The 24,576-nt window shown below is 38.2% G+C and overlaps 1 protein-coding gene and 1 long non-coding RNA gene across 2 annotated transcripts; one reads left to right on the top strand and one right to left on the bottom strand.

Moving 5' to 3' along the window:
• Positions 1-5,230: 5,230 nt before the first annotated feature.
• Positions 5,231-22,171, top strand: LOC124290791 (adenosine deaminase AGSA-like). Its single transcript, XM_046727615.1, has 10 exons — positions 5,231-5,526; positions 11,498-11,822; positions 12,391-12,537; positions 12,948-13,014; positions 13,372-13,582; positions 15,075-15,202; positions 17,794-17,993; positions 19,113-19,267; positions 20,825-21,027; positions 21,633-22,171. Exons 2-10 carry the CDS (start codon positions 11,519-11,521, stop codon positions 21,745-21,747), a joined length of 1,530 nt encoding a protein of 509 aa, XP_046583571.1. The 5' UTR covers positions 5,231-5,526; positions 11,498-11,518; the 3' UTR covers positions 21,748-22,171.
• A 112-nt stretch (positions 22,172-22,283) lies between these two features.
• On the bottom strand, positions 22,284-23,089 carry LOC124290796. Its single transcript, XR_006902040.1, has 2 exons — positions 22,732-23,089; positions 22,284-22,557 (listed from the first exon to the last, which is right to left on the bottom strand). It is a non-coding gene; the product is annotated as an uncharacterized LOC124290796 (long non-coding RNA).
• Positions 23,090-24,576: the final 1,487 nt, after the last annotated feature.

Below are 24,576 nucleotides of genomic sequence, written 5' to 3'. Positions count from 1 at the left end.
TTCAGGATTTTGGCGAACGTAGACAGTTCCCTTCTTTCTATTTATCAGAACTGGATCAAATAAACACTCGGGACCATAAACATAAATATATACATTCAACCACACCTTGACTCGAAATATATATTATTGACTGATACAGTGATACGGTCGAGGATAAAGCTGTTGAAATAAAGGAGCTTGTCATCTGCGATATGTCATTATTCAGAGCAGCCAATAAGTCATTGACAGTATGTAGCATAGATAATGTCACTGATATGTAATGAGATAATATATGCCAAAATATCATGGCTATTGACGGACCAGAAACATATTGCTCGATAGAATGGCGAATACATTCAAATTTGGAAACATCATCCCATCCTTGAAAATATTGAATAGTCTGCTTCATTTGAGAGTTTATTTATGCTCTGTATATCCACAACTCATAAGTCGTATCAGTAGATCGATGTCTGTTCACTGTATCAGCCTGCATATTTATCACATTATTTCACGGGACAATAGAAGTAATACTCTCTGTGCTGTGGCATAATATAAAATGGCTCAATATTCAATAAATATTAAATTACCCTGGCCTTGCGCCTACAGCACGTATATTATGACATCAGATTATTATAATTGCACGTATGTCAGCAAATGAGGAGAAACGGTAAGGTTTATTGCATTTTGTATATTGCATTTAACACCCGCAAATACAATAAATACACGAATATGAATTATTGACAAATATGGTGACATTTTAAAGTTTACTAATTTTGCATGTATCATCAACAAATACACAATGTGGCATATAACATCAACAAATACACGAATATGAATTATTTGACAAGTATGGTGAAATCATACATTTATTGTATATATCATTAGCAAATACATATATATGCGTTAAATGTCAGATGTAGTTTTCTTTAATTTAGATCACTTCAGGAAATAAAGATATATGCACTGTGCACTATACATAAATATATACAGTTGTATCATTTATTTCACATGACATATTAAACACATTCACAACCCCACCAGTTGGGAAATGACATCGCCATAAACAAGCAGCACCTGCCATAACGGCTAAATTCATCCATAAACGGACAGCTCTCCCCATATGCGGTGTTATCGTTATGCATGAAGTGATAACTCTGTTGGTAACACATCAGCATACCCTCAGTCAAGAATACAAAATGCCATTTAGAAAGCGGAATCCCAAATATGACATATGTTACCCTCAGTCATTACAGAAACAGAGAACACAACACAGTTACATGATGATAATGAATACAAAACACATTCATGATTTAACTATCTGAATATTAAAAAGATACGTGTATGGTATTGCACGACAGCCGAGAGAATCGAACCATGAAATCTCTCACCCTTACCCCGCTAGGACCACTAGCGCCCCTGGATTTAGCTGCCCTTTGATTCTTTGCTCACGGCTGGTAGAAATTAATTTTCCTCTAATTCATTCTCCAAATGAAGAAAACAATATTTCTCCTGCACCCCTTCCGCACGTACACAGACAACACAACATCACTGAACCTTGGACTGGATGTGTTTGTATAACATTGCAAGAGGTTCAAAGAAAGTCGGGTTTCAAAGCCCTAGCGATAGTGGCACTTTCACACGGCTGTTCAAACTATCCTTAACGTATCCATCTTTTGCGTGCTCAGTGTTCCATCTTCCTTGTCGTTTAAACATTCTGTCATGAACACCGTTGTTTGCTTCGCAGACGCCCCGCACTACGGAGACTGTGCAAACCGTTCATCCTAGACAAACGGATTGAATGTCTCTCTAAATAGTTCTCGTAACCTTGTGTACATTTGAGTATTGTCTTTTCTCAACATGTAGCCGGATTTGGTCTTTGATAAATTTCTTAAAACAAACGCATCTGAATCCGGTGGAATGGTAGCATGATCTAGATATTTCAGTAAACAGAATACTGGACACAATTTGGAGTTTGTCTTGCCTATAACCAGCCAGGAACCGTCTCTATACACATCTGTCTTGGGCTTTTCTATGAAGAGCATCATATGAGTATCGTAGAAAACAACATCACATCTGGCAATATTTAAGAGTTCTGCTGACCTCAAATATGCTAGCAACCACATGGTAACAATTCTCAAATCAGCCAAAAAGGGTTGACACATTCTAGCTTCATAAACTCTCTTCAATAACTCAATAGTAACCGGTTCTCTTTTGCAAACTGACTTTGCAAACTTGCCTTTAGCAGCTTCCAATACATTTCTAACCAGAAATGTGCATGCCTCCGTCGGAGAAATCGGCAATTTTGATAAGGTTATTTCTACGTTTTAACTTCTCGATAGCCTCCGCCACAAGTGAGGCATGCTCGAATCTTCATGAACAATCCAAAACTTAGAAATTTTATGGTCCATCGAACTTTGTAAATCTTGACGGTGCTCGTCAATTTTTCCGCCATTTCTGCATCCAAATAAAGAAGAAAAAGACACGTGTATGGTATACTGCACAACAACCGAGATTTGTTTTTTACGATTGTTTGATAGGTAATTGAAAGATTTTAAATCTTAATAGTATATTATCTAAAAACGAAACCAAAAGGCATTACATGGAGCACTTATAGCAGAACACAGTCACCAAAACTAATGCCTTAACCTGACATAACATAGGAGCAAGACTCTGACACCCAACCCAAACTCCAATCGTTTTGCTTTTCAGAGTTTCATTATATTAGCCTCTGCTTTAAAAATGGAGTCATCATCCAGTAATCTTGAAGATGTTGATCTGGATCCAATCCCAGTAGCAATTGTGGAGGCGAATATATACTAAAGTCTTCTTTTACACAATCATTCTGTAAGTATTTTTGCATCAGATTTATTTGGATATAAATTAAATGTATAATAGTATTCAGAAGTTCTGGGCACCGATTTTTCCTTTTATAGACCTACAGGAATATGCTGGAGTCTTACTGGTCTTTGTTGAAGGCTATCTTGTTTTCTGTCTGTGTCCACATCTGAAACATGTGTTTTTGAAAAACTGTGATTTGATGGCCCGAAGGGATGTGTTACCAGAACCTTGCCCATGCTATCCGATGCCCTAGCAGCATGAACAAACTTTTTCATTGAAATGGAATCGTTTTCACTATTGCAAGTACCAACTGTATCTGAGCAGCCATGACGAAGCTCTGTAATTGTTATCTGTAACACTGAAACACTGTCGATAACCGTGAGGATGACGAATGAATGAATGAGAATGATTGAATGATATCCGTATTTCCTCCAGATTTCAATCCGAGGATTAGAAACATATATGCATGAAATATTCACAACAAAAAATTCACAAGGCGGGTATATGCATGTACAGAGCAAAATACACACTTGAGTGAGTATACCATTGAATACAGATATTTACAAAATAGGACAATCATACATCTCCATGACATTTCATCTGTGTGCTCAGTAATCTGTATTTCACCTCCAGAAAAGAGAGACAGCATTTCACCTTATGGCAGTAATTCTATTTGTACAGACACATTGACATGAAAAAGATCTAAAAGTTTGGAAAAGAACTGATTCCTGTTGTACATATAATGTTCACAATGTAGAATTATATGGTAGTCATAGTCAATTACAGTGTCTTTCACAGAGATCACAATATTTTGAAATTATGCTCGAGAATTGATTTGTATACAAAATTGTAAGATGTCTCTATATCGTGGATAAACATACATTTATGTCATGAGGATTTACATGGAAACTTGACAATTTCAAGACAGTCACTCACATATTTAAACCGATTTTATTTTAGGATGGTTTCTAGAAGCGTGTCACATATACTATGTAACGCTGTTGTTCTATTTTGAAATGTGGCTAATTGGGCACAGAATAAATCCTTAAAGGAGGAGTTGCATTGGCTGTTGCATAAGCTACCAAGAAATATCAGTTTACATTTTTCTATGTAGCCATCCATACTCCACATACCAAGGTTTCCTAGCACCGAGGCAGATGAAAAACGTTTGCCAAACCCCGAGTACATGTGGCAAAGTATCTTTGCGTGCATTCGACCAATTCATAGTCTTTACCATGCGGAATAGGTAAAACATTAGATTAGCCGAGATTACTTAGGGGAGTTTGCAGATTGTCGTGCTTTTTGACAATATGCGTACAGTATAGACTTGGAGGATAAATCAGAGGAAAGCATGATACCTCCATATTTGACACTATCACTTATTGCAATATCTGTTTCGCCAAATTTGAAAGAATCATGACCTTGGCCGTTCTTAGATTTACGGAATATATTGCAAGTACTCTTTGAACCTATATGTAAGCCGCCACTTACGAGCATAGCTATACACAGTATCAAGTGACGACTGTAGACCGTTAGGAGAAGTAGAAATAAGTGTACCATTGTTTGAGGTTCTAAGTTCACATATTAAGTCATTGATAAAAAGTAAAAAAAACCAGGAGGACAAGACCCTTCCTTGTCCGACACCTTGTCGTATAGTATATTCATTTGACTTTGCTTGACATACTGCCTTCTAGCCTTGACGACCTGCATTAACTGAACAGGACGGTCTCTAGTTTCCTTATCCCCAATAGGCGTATATTCATGTAGAAAGCTGAACTGACCCGAAGGGACTTGGGACGACAGAGGATTGAACCCGCTGCCACATGCTACTATTCGACCCCATAGAGCCTTGATTTTCGCCCTCTGGTATTGACATTTCTCTTCGGAATCAGAGGCGATGTCATAACCTTCCAGCTCATTGACCACTGCCAAGCAAGCTGGAGATTTGTCAGCTAAGCAATTATGGTCCTCTTTCCGATAACAGCAGAATTGTTTTTCCCCCAAAGAAGAAATATCTAGAGAATCCAAACAATCGCAGTTGAATTGATACTGAACAGAATTACCTTTGAACTTTAATTAAGAAATACTATTTTTCCTCATCTTTCTATTACCTCTGGCAACAACAAGTGTTCGGACTCTCTTACAAACTCCACTTTCAGAGAATGAGGTTTCACGTCAAGATAATATCTAAACAACTGAAAGGAATGGAACTCGTCACCTCATTTCTGAATCCCAGACGATGACTTTTCTAATTTATATTTTTTAAATGAACAAAATACATTCGTGCCAAATCATGGAATCTTATTTATTTAATTATCTGCATTTCAGCAGCATACTATCTATTTAAATGTGTCTTATATTCATATTAGTAGAGACTCTTTTTAAAGGTACAAGTTCGAAATAACTACATCTCCAGCCCGAGTCAAGCTGCAAGCAGACTGAAGGTAAATTGTAGTTAACATTCAAACAGTACATCAGTATTGTCCACACACATTTAACATCTAACATTGCGAACAACTGGAGCCTTTGTAGAGTGAATCACCGCCACGTGTCGCCACTTACACGGGTATACTAGTATATGTAGGTCGTTTTTGACATTACAGAACATAGCTTGTTATGTCAGTGCCCATGTCAGGGTGATCAAGAACTGATATCAGTGAACAGCCTCACTTCAGGGAAGGACAAAACTTCACTTGTTTGAAGATTTAGGTAAGTTTTCAGTCATTATTACATTCGTCTTTCATAAGAGGGTCATTTCAATGTGGAAACTAGCGACACATGTCACGTTGCTTATTTGTCGGTCATATGGCGAAATGCCGTTTGTTGAAAAGAATGAAGATACTTTTAAAGGCGAGAATTTATGGATGGACATCTAACTTCTCTCCTTGATCAGGTGAATGAAAACCAATTAGGAAACAGGTTGCTATAGAAGTACAGTGCACTCTGTCTAATTCGGACCAGCTTGGGACCGGTTAAAAAGTCCGAATTATACAGTAGACCGAAGTACACAGATTTTAATGGAGTTATCTCCCCATTATCAGCAGAATTAAAATTATAAACTATTTTTCGCAATGTTATTGAAAACAACGATTCTCGGACACCTGCTTCGGCAGCGGGTCCACAATAACATTGTCAAAGAGCAAAGTAACGATGTTTCGAGGAATTCATGAAATAAATTCAAAAAACTAATGAATGAAATCAACAACAACATTCATAAAAGTTGTCAAACGTACATATAAAATTACTTTTTCCATCTTTTTGTGCGATCATGTAATGTAAGTCAAGTCACTGACAAGTGACATCTCGGCTCTCGCTGCCTCAATCTTCACGCTCGGACACGATGTTCAATGCGAAAATGTATGAATGAAGCATTTTTGTCACAGGTCATAGCCTAGCACAATAAGTCGAATACGTTCCATAATTTACGTATAGGTAGCAATTTCTTACTTAATATGTTCGGAATAGCATTATTTTACCCAAAACTTTTGTTTAAATCTAAAAGTTTTCGTTTACGAGGACGGTATCCATTGCCGTAATATGATTGGCTGCCTTAGGTCATGTGTCTGATTTTGACCAATCACGACCCTTAAAGCAGACTGTGGCGAAAAAGCGTCATTAGAAACCAATCTTTATCCAATAAAATCGCTTCTTACAACTGATTGATATCACACTGTGTCTGATGGCATCTTAAATGCATAGTGACATTGACACTGAGTTGACATGATCGGCTCAATTATAGTTTACAACTGGTGTTAGTCGCATCAAAGGTAAATAAGCGTTCACCGCTAGACCACGCGGGCTTGGCCAAGCGGACGGCCTGCTAAGTAAATAAGACAAAATATACAAACCAATCAACGGATGGTTTATTCAAGGTTTATTGGCCAAGCGGACTTCCTGCTCAGTCCGAATTATATAGCAATGTTTTTACATGTAATTACCTTATTAATCCGAAATAATGAGAGTCCGAGATACAGAACGTTTTTATTATGACAACAAAGAATGATTACCCCGGGACCGTGAGTTCAGTTCTGTTTATACAGCAATCCGAGAAAGACAGAGTCCGAGTTTGACAGAGTGCACTGTACATGTGAAACTACAACAGTGATATGATTGGAAGGGATAAGGGGAGCCAGTAGGTAATTGGTAACAGCAATGGACAAATAGAAGCTAGGGATTAATCCAGGCATCAATGATGAGATAACAGTAGTGGAACTTAACAAGGGACGCCAATGTTTAGGTTACAGCCCACCTGGCCTAAAATTCACACCTGTAAAAACCCACATAACCTAATTAAGGTCTGACCACATGACCTAATTAATGAGGTAACTGGGGCGTGAAACAAGATTGGGAGAGGCCACTGATGGGTGGGGACAGTGGCCTAGTGGTTAAAGCGTTCGCTCGTCATGCCAAAGACCCGGGTTCGATTCCCCACATGGGTACAATGTGTGAAGCCCATTTCTATTGTCCCCGGCCGTGATATTGCTGGAATAGGCGGCGTAGAAACATACTCACTCACTCTGCTCACATAATAATATGTAGTTGCCAGTTTAAGTTAACGAACTTATCCTTCAATCACCTTTTGAAATTGTTTTAAAATTAATAGCATAGAAAATATAAATGGTATCATATATTTTCCTAATCTATCATTCTGGCATATGTGTCTTCACGTTCTGCTAATCTTGATACAGAATGTCCCATTTATCACCAAAGTACGTAGTCTTACACGACCGCAGTGCATATAGTTCTGTGGGCAAATTATGGGAGCAGAATCACCTCGGTCCTCCTCCTCATCTCTTTTAATTGTAGCTTTTAGCTATCTTTTTAATAATTTTTCTATTTGGCTAACTATAGCCTTATCTAGTTAGAGTTTTATAAAAGATGTAATCTTTCGTTTACATTCTGCTACTTCAGTCTAGTGTAAACAAAGGGGAGATAACTCTCATTTACTTGTTCCAGTGTGCTGGAGTGTCCAAAATCTAAGTTCAAACCTCATGTCATAAATTATTTTAGCTTTAATTTTCATTATTTACTATTTGGTACGCTTCAGTTGTATGTTTTGCAAGATTTTATACCATTTTCTGGACTTGTTTTCAGATTCAAAAACAATAATTGAAAAATACCATTTTTCATAGTTTTTGCCCCCCAAAAGCCACTTAGCATCAACATCCAAGGGAAGACTTTTTATATATTGTTTACATAACTATTGTAAACGATATAAACACAAAACCATTTCTGTACCAATTTTTGGGAGGTTCAGTGATATTTTCCACTTATTTTAATGAACTAAAAATGCTCCAAGCAAATACTTCCAAATGTTTTTGTTCAAAGCCATACTATCTTCAGGGGTAAACCCGCCTCTATGGGACACAGTACTCGAACTGCCGTCAATCGCTCTTGAATGTCGTTCGCCGGGTGGCCTTCGAGGACCAAAAACTGTACTGCTCTGTACTCAAGCCTATCCATTTCTGCCGTTTCAATAGATATCATGTGACCGGAACTAGCAACATGTGCATGTCAACATTACGTTTATGTGAATGATATAAACCATTCTTCACTATCATACAGTTATTTTTATCATGCAAATATCAGAAGCATTTTAGGCTCAAAACTTTTTGATATCCCCTCGTACCTTGAACATTAACCACACTGAGGAAGACCAATGACCCTCATGACGGAGTTCTAACTCGTCTGTGGTGGTTCATTTAATCAAAACAACCATTTCTTGAGACGTGTGTGACAATCAGATTGGTGACGTAGTCATGGTGACCACACTTGTAGATATTCATGTTTTTGTGTACTACTCTCAGATTGCAATAAACTGTTACCAAAGGATAAGGTATGATAAGGGTGGTTTTGGCCCACAAACAGAATTGCCTGAACACATGTTATTTGTTTAGAGACAAGATAGCTTTGCCTCAAAAAGTTATTTTTTAAATGATCTGAGGCCGTAATTTTCAATGCAAAGGGGCCCAAAATGGGTTTTATCAGTTCCCATGGAAAAAACCAAAGAAGTCTGAACTATCAGTGTGCCATAATGACTTATTTACAACAATGAGTTTATTAACATACAAATAACATCAGTTTTATAACAGGTTTCCATGATCAAGAAACATGTCAATATCAATCACAAGGTTTTAACTTCAAGAGGCCCAATTAGGGTTGCAATACATTGTGGACAGTAATTCAATTACTTGCCAATTGTTTAAAAAAAACTCATTGTTCACAAATTTCTTTGCAAATATAAACTATAGGTCAATTTTACAACATGCACTTATGATAACCAATCATGTCGCACTAAAAATCACAGGGGCCCATTTTGGGTCTAATTACATTTTGGGCACAGCTTGATTTTAACAAATAAGAGTTAAAAGTCAGTATTCACAACAAGTTTTAGGAAATATACTGTAAACATCTCATTCAGAACATGTTATTACAATAACCAATCATGCTGCACTAAATATCACAAGTCTTGACCGCAAAGGGGGCCATTTTGGGTGAAATTGCATTCTTGGCACAGCTTGATTTTAACACCATGTAAGTGTTAAACGTCAGTATTCACAAACATTCTTGGAAATATACAGTAAACATCTCATTCACAACATATTGTTACAATAGACAATCCACCTGCACTAAACATCACAGGTCTTGACCTCAAAGGGGCCCATTTCGGGTGAAATTAGATTCTTGGCACAGCTTGATTTTAACACCATGTTAGTGTTAAAAGTCAGTATTAAAAAATCTTCAAAAAGTAACTATTCACAACTCATTCACTGCAAAGATGTAAAGCATCCCCTTTCACTCTTCATCCACATAGTCTTCAATCTCAGTTTCCGAATCACTGTCAAGAACTGCAGCATTCAACAGTGTATCGCTGGAAACAGGCATCTTGTCTTGGTGTCAGCCATACCCAGATCTTCTCAACTGAAAAACAGATGACTTTATATCAATAGTAAATTCTGTTTTAAACAGTTCGATAATCTTATTCAAGGGTAACATTACTTATTTTCATACCACTAATTAACAGCTCTGGGCAATTTGTAAATATTTAATTAAAGAAAATACAATGCTAACATTTTGAAACAATGCTTACCTTCTCCGTGTTCTTTATTGTGTGGGAACAAAGGCATCGAGACAGAGTGGAACAGTCAGTGTCTTTACGCTTAAAAAGATTTACATGATGTTAATTCAAGTTTGTTTGAACAGTGTAACATAGATTAACAAACTTAAGAATTCTTTTATAAAATTTGGATTTTGATGTCATGTGTACAAGTTAAGTTAAACATTGTAAATTGGCTGACCAATCTTTTGAGAAAAAAAGAAAAAGAAAAAAAGAAATTACCAGGATTTGAACCTGCATGTCTGATAATAGAAAAAGATGACAGGCCATCATTGTAACCACTAGGCTACAAATTCTACTATTATCGCTTGTCACTTAAGCTTATACATTACACCTTGCAACAATGTGTCACTTGGCGTCTGCTTACGTCCATCATCTGCTAGACCTTGATACAATGTTCTTATTCTAACAGTAAACTTTTCACACAGTTAAGTATAGTCATTTTGGTTAAATGTAATCTAATATATCCTAGAAAACATCAAGATACATTATTTTTGTTAAAATTTGCATGTTTATACACAGTTACATCCTGTTGAATGACAGTGTTATTTGACAGTGACAGGTGACTCAGAGGTGTTTGATAAACAGATGATAAACCAAATATGATAAAATTCTAGAATAATTACACAGATTCTCACCTTTAGAATGCTGCCTGATCATATTTTGAAAAATCTTCTGATGTCTTCTTACTTTTCCAGCAGAGATCAACAGGGTGTCCAAAAACTACCCTTGTTTACCTCAAAGTAATCAGCCTTGAGAGTCCCTTATGATATTGAAAATGTTTTAATAAACATGTTTGATAAGTTGATTTAGTGCTCCAAAAATTCAAAATAAATAATGAATCATGGTATAGTTGTGTAAATGTGACGGATAGTTTTCAAAGATATTACTTTACGCCAATCTTTTTTTTTGATATGTTGTATGGGGCAATTTCATATAACAGAACAAAGGTACTTTTTAAAACATTTTGATATGAGCAAAAGCGTGACCCACAACAATTTTTTTAGTGTGCATTCTTATTTACTCTCTTCATGTGTGGTGAAAAAATTGGGATGGGTCATGCTTTTGCTCACACTTTTTTTTCACACTGAAAATAAGAAAATGTAGGTTTTTAGAAGATATTGTAAAATATGTTAACTTTGAGGTCTTCAAAGAAGAAGAAAACAGCACTAAAACATAAAAAAGCAATTGGAGGTAATTTCAACAATTTATTTAGCCTTCTTGATGCTAAAACTATCCCGTTGTAGAACTTTGAATATCATGAAATTTTGTTGGGCCAATAAGGGCCTTTATCATACCTTGTCCTTTCCAATTCAATTTTGGTTTTGCTTTAATCCGTTTAAAGTATGTTACAGTCACCATTTTAATACGCGAATTCGGTTTTCAAAGCATATATAACAACATGTAGTGTTTTCGCAATTAATAAATGTGGGCGATGCGTGATTAATGATCATGTGTATATGTTGGATATTACGAACGTTTCCGGTATGCACGTTACCGCACACAGACAGTTCGTATTTGCGACACAGAACCAGACAATAATTCATCTCTTATATATTTCAGTTGAAGGAGATTAAGATCACGATGCGTGTCTTTATTAGTTTGGTCTGGCTGACAATGTTAAGCAACGTTCAGTCCGTGCCGGCGTGGTACAATGCCCAGAGAGACGCAATATTGTCTACAGAAAGGCTGCAGTCCATTGGGTCGACGCTGACCCTCTCCTCTGATGAGGAAGCTGTCAACAGTATAATATTCAGGACCAAACAGATGGATATCAACGGCGCCATCAACGACGACAGCAACTACATTCCAGCGGTCCACTTCTTCCAAGGTAGAAAGCGGATGGAACAAAGCAAGGTATTCGAGATTATACAACAAATGCCTAAAGGTAATGCTGTTTGGGGTGTTTGATCCAATTCCTCTATCATGTTCAGCTCACAATGAATAAACGACGAGTTATCGGTAGTGAATAATAATATACTGTCAAAATCTATTGACGCAAAACCACAAATATAGAAACTGAGAGGTTGTGCTTTGGTCGTTGTTGTACAGTGACTCTTTTGAATGATGTCTAAACTGACGTACAACAGAACGAACACATTTTGCTTCGGGCGATTTTTTCCCCAAAACAACGTAAATATTTACAAAAGTATTTCGATTGTGACAAACTTTGTGTATACGTATTGCTAAATCACCACATGTATCGTACGCTCCATCTGCGGTTCCTCGCCCGATGTAGACTCGTGTTTCAGAAAATATTGAGAACATTAAGTTGCTATATGTTTACGAACTGTATAATCACTTTTATAACGTACTGCTACATACTTCTTATCTTTAAATGAACAGTTCCACCCATGGATGATATAAGCAGTTGTATCTGTGTGTCCTTGTGATTTAATTATGACTTCCCCTCATGGGTAAAAGACTTAAGTGATGCCACGTTGTTTCAATGACAGGTGCGGCTCTACATCTACATTACGGCTCAATTACAAGCAACGACTGGCTGGTGAAGAACGTCACGTATCGTCCCAACTGTTATATGTGTGTGAAGCAGAACGTTATCACACTGACCGGGTTTTATTTGACACCTCCTGTAGATAAAGGTAGGTTGACGTCATGATTACGTCACACGATTACGTCACGGTTAACAACTTTGACCCTTACCTACCCTGTGAAGCTCCACAGCCTCCAAAGTGGATGAACATTATGTTACTTGTTGGTACACTGCCTGGTGAACGATATTAAGAAGGCAGTACAAGAGTTAATATCTATACTTGAGAGGGCGAGCATGATTATACAACCGGCATCAATCCTGATTCGTACAAACAGGCAAATACACAAACACGCACGCACGCACACCCACGTCACTTCATTAGTAAAATAATTTTGTAAAACTCGAGGCTAAATCATTGTTTTTCGGCAATTTATCGAATAAATTACTTTAAAAGTAACGGAGAGTCTTCAGTTTGATCTGAAGAAATACACTTCTCATCACTAACTGGATTCATTTCAGATTGCAGATGGCTTGAGATTTCAGCTGAACGTGCCAAGAGCAGGGATATTGCCATGTTCGATCAGCGGTAAGCTTGCACACGGTGCAACCATACCAAGCCGAAATACTTCAGCTCAAGAGATCGTTTAAGTCGATGTACCATTGTTATGATATAATGGTGTCTGGTATGCTGACTTACGACAAGCTACTGTGGCAATTCTGAACAACTCACCTCACTTCACCTCACGAACTCAATCCTCCGATCCGTTTTGATTGTTAATTAGAGTGAATTAAAGTGTGTGCTTTAAGAAACCTCTATCGATGTAACGTTTCTCTTGCTGTTGATTGCGTGTGTCATCGTACCCCGAATATTGCTGAATGTGATGTTAGAGAACCAATCAATAAACTCCAAATCTAACAAAGCCATATTCTTGTATTGCAACAGGCTATACAACAATCTAACTCTAACAGTAGATAACCCGGAAGTTGTCTACCCAAGCATCAACGTCATCTGGAAGCGACTTCAGCAGTATTTCCAAACAGTTCAGGGACTCTTCCTTCACTCGCCTGTACTGAAGGATGCACTCTACGAGACTCTGAAGGAGTTCCACGAGGACGGCGTGCAGTACTTAGAGACCCGCATTGGCCTGATAAAGGTATGAACAGAATTTGTCATCTCTACTAACGTGCAAAGTGCAATTTGTATCCAGCCACAAATATGGAAATCACTTGATTGGTCCGATCAGAGGTATTAAATTACGATAACCACCTTTGGTTCAAAATGTCGATTTGACGACTGGTTAACTTTTGCGTTTTGAAATTATTCTATGGTTACAATTATCTGTTACAATATGCAGATTAGCGGTTATAAAAATATTCAAAATTTGAGTAGCAATACACGATAGAAGTGTTCTAATGCATTTGAATAATGCAGTCGAAGCTTTTTGGACACCAGGGAGCATAAAATTGGCATTTCTCTACAGCGGCGGCAAATGTGTGAAATACACTGAGTGGGGACCAGTGAAGATCCGGGTTGGAATTGGTCTTCAGCAACCCATACTAGTCCGAAAGAGGCGACTCACGGCAGGGAGTGGTCAGGCTCTTTGACTTGGTTGACACATGTCATCATATCCCAAATGTGTAGGCCGATGCTCATGCAGTTGGTTAATGGATTGTCTCAAATATCCCCATTAGTCATAGTCCCTAGACTACAGGCTTGGCTATCCCGATGTTTATACAGCAGGCTTTATGCGTTAACGCTTCTATCTACATCAGGCTATGTGTTGTTAGTTTCACGTTTTGTTCATGTGCCCTACGTTGAAAGGAAAACATATATCAACACCTATTTCTGTAGAAACCCAAATATTCACAAACTGAACCAGCTTTTTGACTCTAACAAACTAGAAACAATTAGGAAATTTGCAATATTTTGCACAATAATAATGTCTCGTTTTAAGCAACGACACCACAAAAGATAACCAACAACGCGTGACTGTAACATTGTTCATTTAACTGGTTAAACGCATGTGCAGGCACAATTTATTCTTGCAACCAAGCGATATGTGTATATATTGTTATATATTATTATAATATATATATATATATATAATTATATATATATATGTGTATATATATATATATATATATATATATATATATTATATATATATATATATATATATATATTTATGTTTCATACTTGTATTTAAGTTCTAGATAATGATGTAAACTTGTACCTCTAATGCCACAGAACGCGGCTGGAGTGTAAAGAAAGTTCAGTTCAGTTAATTTGCTATTGCCGTCCCAATCTCCATTGTACTGTACAAATATAAAATATGCCTCTCTATCCTTCTGTTCATTACTTGCTTGATGACGGTATTAGGACCTACACTGAAACGTGGCTCTCACTGTAGTAAAGAAGTTGTTCATCCATATATTGTACTTTAACTATTAAATGCCTTAAAGAAGTTAGCCTTAAAGAAACACCAATGTCAATATCGCAATTCATCGTCATCTCAGATTCCCTGCATCAAGCTGACTAATGGTTATCAATCAAACTTTCCCTCACTGGGATATGCCATGTGTATTTTAACTCCACTAAATCTTGAATAACCAATAGGTGTTCTTCACAAATGTCTTGTTTTTCAGCCATATGAACTAAACGGGACAACTCATGATTTCACGTGGACCGTGGAGACTTTCCGTGACGTTGTCAACGAGTTTAAACAAGATTATCAGGATTTTTCTGGCGCCAAATTGATCATTGCTGGACGGAAGTAAGGCTTGTTAAATGGATGACGTGTTATATTCGACATTCCATGATGTTGAAGGCAGTTTCTCAGTATGATTAAAACAGTCAAATGACATCAAACGTCAAATGCAACGTCAAATGACGGTGAACATCCTCCGATCACTGTTGCATCACATGTTTAGCTTTCCAGAGTGAATAAGTGAATGAGAGGGATCGAGCACGGTGCAACATTCCAGCAATTTCATGGCGGGGAAATACTTTACACATTGTACCCATATAGGGAGTCGAACCCGGGACTTCGGTGTGACAAGTTAGCAGCCATTAGGCCACCTCACCACCGCAGTTTACCAAAGTGCATGGCCATAAATAGCTTTAAGAAGTTATGAGTACATTCGAAGGGTACCAAATATACTATAGAATATCTTGACAAGCACTTTGTCATATTTGTTTGTTTATTTATATTGTACACAGTTAGCAAAATATCTTATCAGACAGACAGACAGTTTTATTTCGTATTATCGGCCTCATGGCCTATGATACAGTCACCGAATTTGGCAGTTTCATGAAACAGTGGTCATAATTTGTATTGGGATCTTTACTTTAAAAACGTAACGTAAAAATAGTGCTGTATAGTAAATAACTTGAGGGGTTTTGGATTGCAAAATTGACGTCATAGTAAGTGGACCTTTGTAGACATGTTGTAGTTGTTCGAAGTAATTGTCTCTGTACCGCTGATATTTTTGACACCGGAAGAATACATGATTTTCAGCTTCTGTTTCTGCAGCACCACAGAGTGAATACAAGTAGTACTATGTATATGTCTGTATATGTTCACTTTAAGTTGTTATGTGAAGCTCTTTGAAACTTGATAAGTGCACGGATCAGATGTTTATATATCAGTTCTGTTATGTATGGCTCCAGGAGAAGTTCATATTTTAACTGTGAATACTGGTTGAGAAAGGTGGAGCTGTTGATTTCGTCGTGCCAAGTTTGGTAGCCATATCCTTCAATCGTTGTTTGAATGTATACATGAATAGCTGAACGTTTGAAACGCCCTGGTTTAACCAGACAAGAGAAACCCGTTTCTGACTAATATGATTCTAACATTGGATGCCCAGCTTGTTCTGCCATGTCATCAAATGTTTTTAGCATTCTGTGGCACTGTAGTGGATAACGTTGTTCATTCATAATGAATATCTTAAACCAGAACTTGACTACTCGGATCTGTGTTAATAGGTAAATGGGATGACGTCCCAGCTCTCCAAGTGTGGCTCTTATTTAAATCACATTTTCAAGTTTTCAGAAACCGTCTGAAATCAGAGAGGCAGGCTTTACTTGCTTGTTGAGCGAGTGTTTCACAGGCTTTTGTCAACACGAGCCTAGATGAAAATATTATGCTGAGATATTTGTAGTAAGGAACCACCTTATTTTTACAGAAAGTCCATTTTTCAGAATGTGTCAGAATTCCTCTATTAAGAAACACTATATTTTTAATGTATTTATTAAGATTCATCTCTGTTTCAAATTCATTAATAAAGAGAAGGAAGGGGAGGGGGCTGAGAATACACCCTTGTTATTGTTCTTATCGTCAACTAAAGGTTGGTCCAACAGAGCGTTATTGGCTGAATCGGGTCCTGTCGTAGGCATTGCGCAGTCTCATCCTAGAGATGTTCTGTGGATGTGCTGTGTATGACAGAAAAAAGAGCCGCCCATGACAGCACAGCAATGTTATGCTCACTTAGAAAGTATAAAATTATCCAAACTGTTACTATGGCAGTTTGGTATCGAATCCGTCGGTGTACCAGCCCAACAAATACGCAGACATCCGAATGTTCTGACTTTAAAGTCTTCACGGATTCATATCTTTAAAGCTTCAGAATAAACTTACATATCATTTAACTTCATATGAAGAAAAGTATCCCCTTTCCGCTAGTATATGTACTATGTAGGTAAGGCTTAGATTTGTAATGCATGGCATTGCTTAAATTTCAACACTGGTGTTATATGTCGTTGGCCCAAACCTGTTCTGAGGTATATAAAGACAAAGTCAGCCGCCTAGCCCGCTCAGCCACCGAGGCTTCCACAAAAATGGAAGTCGGACAACTGGTAGTCTAGACTGCACATTTTGTATACCCCTCTGAATGGTGTAAATTCGCACGGCTCCCACGACCGAAAGCTATGGTTACACAATCACATTTAGAAAGTGGTCAAATGTAACATATGTTATATTTGAGATTACACTTTCTTAGTAAAGTAAGATTCTAGTACTTTTTGGGTTGAGTCCCATCCGGGATTCGAACCCACAGAGGGGTACACAGTCTAGACTACCAGTTGTCCGACTTCCATTTTGTGGAAGTCGCGGTGGCTGAGCGGATGCGTTCAGGTGCTTGACTCTGAGGATGGGACTCAACCCCAAAAGTACTAGAATCTGTTCTTTGCTAAGAAAGTGTAATCCCAAATATAACATATATTGTATATAAAGACAGTTTCAAAATTTGGTAAAACAATCAACGCGGTACATGTCTGTCTTTGGGCTTTCATTTCACTGTGCCATGATATAAATGTATTTTTGGTCAAGGCTCGGTAAAACATACCTAACTCACTCACTGTATACAGGACTGGCAATACCAGCGCCATACTAGAAGAAGTCAAAGCCACTATGGATCTGGTTGAACAATTTCCAGACGTTGTCCTTGGATACGACCTAATGGAACAGGAAGACGTCAAACACACTTTGCTATATTACATATCTGAGCTGCTTTACCCAAGAACTCAAAAGAGTAATCTCCCCTACTTCTTCCATGCAGGAGAAACAGGTAAGGTTGTCTCCCTTACATTTGTAATCCCATCAAGGACAATGTCTGAATAAAAGATGGCGTCAGACGGATATCGTGTGGTGAAAACAATTTTTCCAACATTTTCGGGAAGGGCATAATGTTTCCCAATATGGGGGGTATCAAATGGTACACCCCAATGTCTCGGCCAGCTGAATCCATATTGGAGGAATTTCGTGACTATCCGTTGCCACCACTAATGAACGGCGAATGCACAGTTCAAAACAAAGCATACTGCTAACGTGTTACACACAATATTCTGTTCTTTCGATATAGAATTAACGAAACGTATGGCGCGGGGGGGTGGGGGGGTGGGGTCGACGCGCATCGAGTCTGGACCAGATCATCCAGTGTTCACCAGCATGAGCATCGATCAATGCAACTGGGATATAATGACAAGTGTCAAATGATCTCGTTAGTTGCTCCAAGCATGGGTTGCTGAAGATCGATTTGTGCTCCTAAGACATTGTAGTTACGGATGGGTTGAGATATTTTATGATAGTGGTACGGCGATACTTCTTCTACTTGTATTCGAGTACTGAAGAAGCCACAGGCCTATAGTACACAGTGTCAGATAAGAATTATGAATAACAATCACAATGTTTGCAGACATGTTTTTCTATATACAAAAGCATGATGGATACACATACCAATTTGCGAATATTACTTGTATTATTAGTGTTCATTAACAAATTACATTTACACGTTTAAGGATATATATGGTGATATTGCGGTAGATGTTTGTCCATACGTCAGTGTAAGACTTTCCAACAAAAAGTGGAACTCATCTTAATAATAATAATAATAATAATGTCCATTTATATAGCGGTAAACTCCACACTAGGTATGCTTTTCAAGTCCATACGTCAGTGTTATAGATATGACTTTTTTTCCACCGGGTACCCATTTTCCTGCTGGGTGAACAGAGACAATTTTGAACAAACTCACTTGCCTAAGGTGAGACCACATGTGTCTTCAATAACATTTAATGTACAAAATTTACACAATCTGTTTTCTTTTTGAATATTGGAATATTTTACCCTTCTCGATACATTACAGTCAATATCGGCGATGTGAGTAAGATGTGACCTCTTTTCCCAGAATGGCTTCATATCCACGGCAATAACCTCATCGATGCCATCCTCCTCAAAACAGAAAGGATCGGACATGGCTTCGCTATTCCTAAACATCCAGAGGTGATGAGACTAATTAAGAAGAGAAATATTCCGATAGAGGTCAATCCTATCTCCAACCAGGTAATATTGATATTAATTGTATCTGCAATACTGACGTCAAATCAGTCTCTTACCAGCAATATTGACGTCAAACCAATCTCTTGTCAAGCAGTATTGACGTCAAACCTAGCTATGTGTTATCAGGTAATGTGGTCTTGAACCCAATCTCTTACCGAAAATCTAGACGTGAATCATTCCTGTTGCCAGGCAATATTGACGTGAAACCTATCTGTTATCAAGTAATATTGTCTGTAACACAATCTCTCATCGGGACTATAGGCGTGAATCATTCCTGTTGCCAGGCAATATTGACGTGAACCTTATCTGTTATCAGGTAATATTGTCTTGAACCCAATCTCTTACCGAAAATCTAGACGTGAATCAATTCTGTTGCCAGGAAATATTGACGTGAAACCTATCTGTTATCAAGTAATATTGTCTGTAACACAATCTCTTATCGGGACTATAGGCGTGAATCATTCCTGTTGCCAGGTAATATTGACGTGAAACCTATCTGTTATCAGGTAATAGTGTGTTGCACCCAGCCTCCTATCGTGATTCTAGACGTGAATCATTCCTGGTATTAGGTAATAGAGACGTCAGCCCTACCTAGGTAGATGTCCTAACCCGACAAAGTGCTAGTAAATCCTAAAAGGATAAGTATACACGTTAATCCTGACTCTAAACAATACGTCAGAGAGAGAGCACCATCCCACCTCACTACTATAAAATGATTGCTCCATAAATCTTGCAATGGTAAGTTATGGGTTTCACACATTGTACATATGTAGGAAATCGAACCCGGGTCTTAGGCGTGACGAGCGAACGCTTAAACCACTCGACTACCCTACCACCCCTTTACAGTGGTAAAGAAAATGAGGCACATGCATGCTCACACAAAACTCATGTGACAGTTGAGAGAAACGTGACAGAACGTTCAGAGAAAAGTGACTTGAATCATTCCAGGGGTGTCCTCCCATTAGTCATACACCCCATTAGTCATACGGGTTAAAACAATATACGGTATGGTTGACTACGCCAACAACTATCTTTGTAATACCTTTGTAAAAACAAAATGGAATGATCCAAGAAACACAAATACAGCTTCACGTCAGTGAACTTCAATAATCTGTCTTCAGCATGGTATACATGCATAATCTGATCTTGAGCATACTATACATACATAATCTGTACACTAAATCGGTATCATCAACACATTATTCTTTACTTAAATAACTTAAATTCACAGTTCGCAATTAATGGTCCTTTGGGTAGGGGTAGCCAACAGCATCCAGAAATTGAACAGAGTTTTCTGGCCTGTTTTAAGTTGGTCCCACAATCGGACGAGTCTGTTTTCCTTCTCGCGATCAGTGTTAGCAGAGACCATATGATATACTATATGGTCTCTGGTGTTAGACATTCTAACTAGCTAACTAACTAACTAGCTCTCTAATTAGCGGGCTAGTTCAATTTGCTCAAAGGGTATATGTTGTTGTTTTAATTAATCCCTCATTTGCTATATGACTAGTGGGAGTAGGACTAATTGGGCGTATGACTAATGGGCCATGACCCTTCCAGGTATTGAAGCTCGTCTCCGATTTGAGGAACCATCCGGCGGCCATCTTGATCTCCCAGGATTTCCCAGTGTGCATCAGTTCGGATAACCCGGCGCCGTGGGAGGCCCTTCCGCTGTCACATGACTTCTACATGGCGTACATGGCTCTAGCTGCGCCAGATGATGACCTGAGGTTTCTCAAACAGATCGCCATGAACTCAATCAAGTAAGCTAAAAAGGACGTCTTACATAGACGGCCCCCGTTAAGATCTGGTCTTCAGCAACCCATGCTTGTCATAAGAGGCGACTAACCGGACTTGGTTGACACAAACTATCTTATTCCAAGTGAGTAGGTCGATGCTCATGATGCCGATCACTGGATTGTGTGGTCCAGACTCGATTATGTAACTAGAATATTGCTGAGTGCGGCGTTAAACAACAAACAAACAAACAGAGAGCATACATAGCAGGCTGGAGGCAGGTGTCACTGAACCGGAATGTCCCCTTTCCTAGTGTGTTTCTCAACGTGTGCCGAGATTAGAGGGACGTAATGAAATGACTATATGGAATTAGATGTAAACTACATTTGATATCTTACTGCTTACAGTATGTGAAGCTAGGTTTACAATTTAAGTCTGACAGCAACAGTTTAAAGCGCAAGTCAACATTAACTGCACATCAAATACGGGGTTACTTCCCTTCCTCCAATAGCTTTCTGAAGTTGTTTTGACCAAACGGCGCATTCGTCGAAAAAGAAAAGTAAAACTGTATGGTCGAGTGGTTACGATGTTAATGTCTTTTTGTGTATCAATATATTTTATCTTTTTCCAGGTTCAGCAAAATGACGAACCGGGAGAAAGCTTCAGCACTTCAGCAATGGGAAACGAAGTGGAAATCTTTCATCAAACGCGTCAAGGACGCGAATACCATTGTTTATGTTGGATAACATGACTGCAGCAGTGTTACCACTTGTCGGATCATGGGGTTATTGTGTGTCATGTCATGGTTTTTTCTTGTGTCACGTCATTTTGTTAACATTCGTCATGCCATAGTGTTACCTTGTGTCGTATCATTGTGTTACATGTCATAGTTTTACCTGTGTCGTGTCATAGTTTTACCTGTGTCGTGTCATAGTTTTACTTGTGTCGTGTCATAGTTTCACCTGTGTCGTGTCATAATGTTACCTGTGTCGTATCATTGTATTACCTGTGTCGTGTCATAGTTTTACCTGTGTCATGTCAGAGTTTTACTTGTGTCGTGTCATAGTTTCACCTGTGTCGTGTCATAATGTTACCTGTGTCGTATCATTGTATTACCTGTGTCGTGTCATAGTTTTACCTGTGTCGTGTCATAGTTTTACCTGTGTCGTGTCATAGTTTTACTTGTGTCGTGTCATAATGTTACCTGTGTCGTATCATTGTATTACCAGTGTCGTGTCATAATTTTACCTGTGTCGTGTCATAGTTTTACTTGTGTCGTGTCATAATGTTACCTGTGTCGTATCATTGTATTACCTGTGTCGTGTCATAGTTTTACCTGTGTCGTGTCATAGTTTTACCTGTGTCGTGTCATAGTTTTACTTGTGTCGTGTCATAGTTTTACCCGTGTCGTGTCATAATTTTACCTGTGTCGTGTCATAGTTTTACTTGTGTCGTGTCATAATGTTACCTGTGTCGTATCATTGTATTACCTGTGTCGTGTCATAGTTTTAACTGTGTCGTGTCATAGTTTTACCTGTGTCGTATCATAATGTTACCTGTGTCGTATCATTGTATTACCTGTGTCGTGTCATAGTTTTACTTGTGTCGTATCATTGTATTACCTGTGTCGTATCATTGTATTACTTGTGTCGTATCATAATGTTACCTGTGTCGTATCATTGTATTACCTGTGTCGTGTCATAGTTTTACCTGTCGTGTCATAGTTTTACCTGTGCCGTGTCATAGTTGTACATGTACCTTGTGTTTTGCCATAATGTTACCCTAATTGTGTTACCTTGTGTCATGTCATAGTGTTACCTTCTGTTGTGTCATAGTGTTACCTTGTGTCATGTCATAGTTTTTCTTTGAGTGATGCTATGGTGTTACTTTGTGTTATGTCACAGTGTTACCTTGTGTCATGTCACATTGTTACCTTGTGTCATGTCACATTGTTACCTCATGTTCTGACAGTGACGTGGACGCAGACTTGATTGTATCACTGGACTTCGATGACGCACCTTGAATGTATACTCACGCGCAATCTGTAACCACCAAGGTGTCTTCATAAATATGTATTAAAATATGCATTTCGTCAATTACAGAGTATGATAGTTTTATTTGATGGTACTTTTCCCGCTTGTGTAAATGTATCTAGTCCAGGATTATACTGGCATAAATCTAGCAATGAACACACTCAATCAAATCTTTATGAAGTCTTGGTAAGCAACGGCCAACTCAGAACTGGCCTGGGGAATCCGACTGTCTAATCAAAACAAAGCATTGCGATGGCCGCTAACGGGTGATGACGCAATGTGAGTTCTGCCGGTTAGTTCCCACGAAGTAGAATTCTAAAAACATAGGAGCGTGCTTGGGGTGGATTACCTTCAAGTCGAACAAAGGCCATTTTATGTTTTTTACAGGCACATGGTTGATAAGAAGAGTTGAAGTGGTAAAGAAATGAAATAGGTCTAAACTGAAATTTGACATTTCATGACATAATTTATTTGGTGTTACCACTATTAATCGCAAGATAAAAACATATCATATGAAATAGCAATATATAAAAAATATTGCACCAAACATTACCAATTACAAATATATATTCTATTATATGTACAATTCAATTAAGTAATACACTATATCAAAAGTTGCTAACCACAAGTCTATGTTTCAGTGTGGACAGTTCTCTCAGGAGGTCTTGACATTTCTTTTTCTTTGGGGGGAAGTCTTTGGCTGGCACTGTATTGTAGCATTTTCATTTAGCGTAGTCAGCTTTAAATGTAAAATGAAAGATATGTGAAAAAAGAGTTAGGTAATTACTTTAAAGATTTGTATGTTGTGGCAGGCATGTTTGAATTGACCTTTATTTACACTTTCTTGGAGTACAGCCTTTAATGGTTTAATGCGATATAAACCTCAACTCACTCACTCACTCATTGGAAAATATGCCGAAAACATATGGAACATTTTCGGCGTCAGTGATAGCAAGTAAGTGAGTGAGTGACGATGTGTAACGCGGCAGCATCATGTCTAACACCAAAAGCATGTTAGGTTGGCGAAAACTCTATCCACCAGTTTCAAGGTTACACTAAGGCAATGCACAAAGAATAATATTGGTGAAAAAACATCAGAGACTTGCAGCGCATGTCCTGCCCAACATAAAACTGTCAACACGTCAGAACGAGTGTTTACGCAAAGCTCCCTCATCTGTCAAACATACATGAGAAAAATGCTTGATGGGATTGGGGTAGTGGGGGGCGATGCAGATGAACATGCACGCATATGTCGAGCTGCACAAACCTGCATTGCCTGAGTTGATGTCACTGTACAATAAACATGAACACGCTCGACGAATATTAAAGTCGTTGACCTGTAACCATGGAAATAGTCCAGGATGATGGATACCATTTTCACGATGCTGCCACAGTACACTTTCTGGGTAAACTAGATCATCATTTACATGTTGAAACTGTCCCGCTGGTTTAAGTGAATATGGTCTATTTAGGGTTATGCTGATATAAATCTAGTAATGAACACAATCTATCAAATCTTTATGAAGCCTTTAAAAGAAACGA

Source organism: Haliotis rubra, unplaced genomic scaffold, assembly GCF_003918875.1.
Source record: "Haliotis rubra isolate DU_JTF1 unplaced genomic scaffold, ASM391887v1 Scf475, whole genome shotgun sequence".
Taxonomy (NCBI): Eukaryota; Metazoa; Mollusca; class Gastropoda; order Lepetellida; family Haliotidae; genus Haliotis; species Haliotis rubra.
The sequence above is the reverse complement of the archived record's forward strand: the minus strand, read 5'-3'. Positions and strand labels throughout refer to the sequence as shown.

Bases quoted from the DNA above. Each gene is read 5' to 3' on its own strand.
- LOC124290791 (XM_046727615.1), top strand. From the start codon at position 11,519: ATGCGTGTCTTTATTAGTTTGGTCTGGCTGACAATGTTAAGCAACGTT. The intron at 11,823-12,390 runs GTAATGCTGTTT...TTTCAATGACAG, and splicing joins TATACAACAAATGCCTAAAG to GTGCGGCTCTACATCTACAT. The intron at 12,538-12,947 runs GTAGGTTGACGT...GATTCATTTCAG, and splicing joins GACACCTCCTGTAGATAAAG to ATTGCAGATGGCTTGAGATT.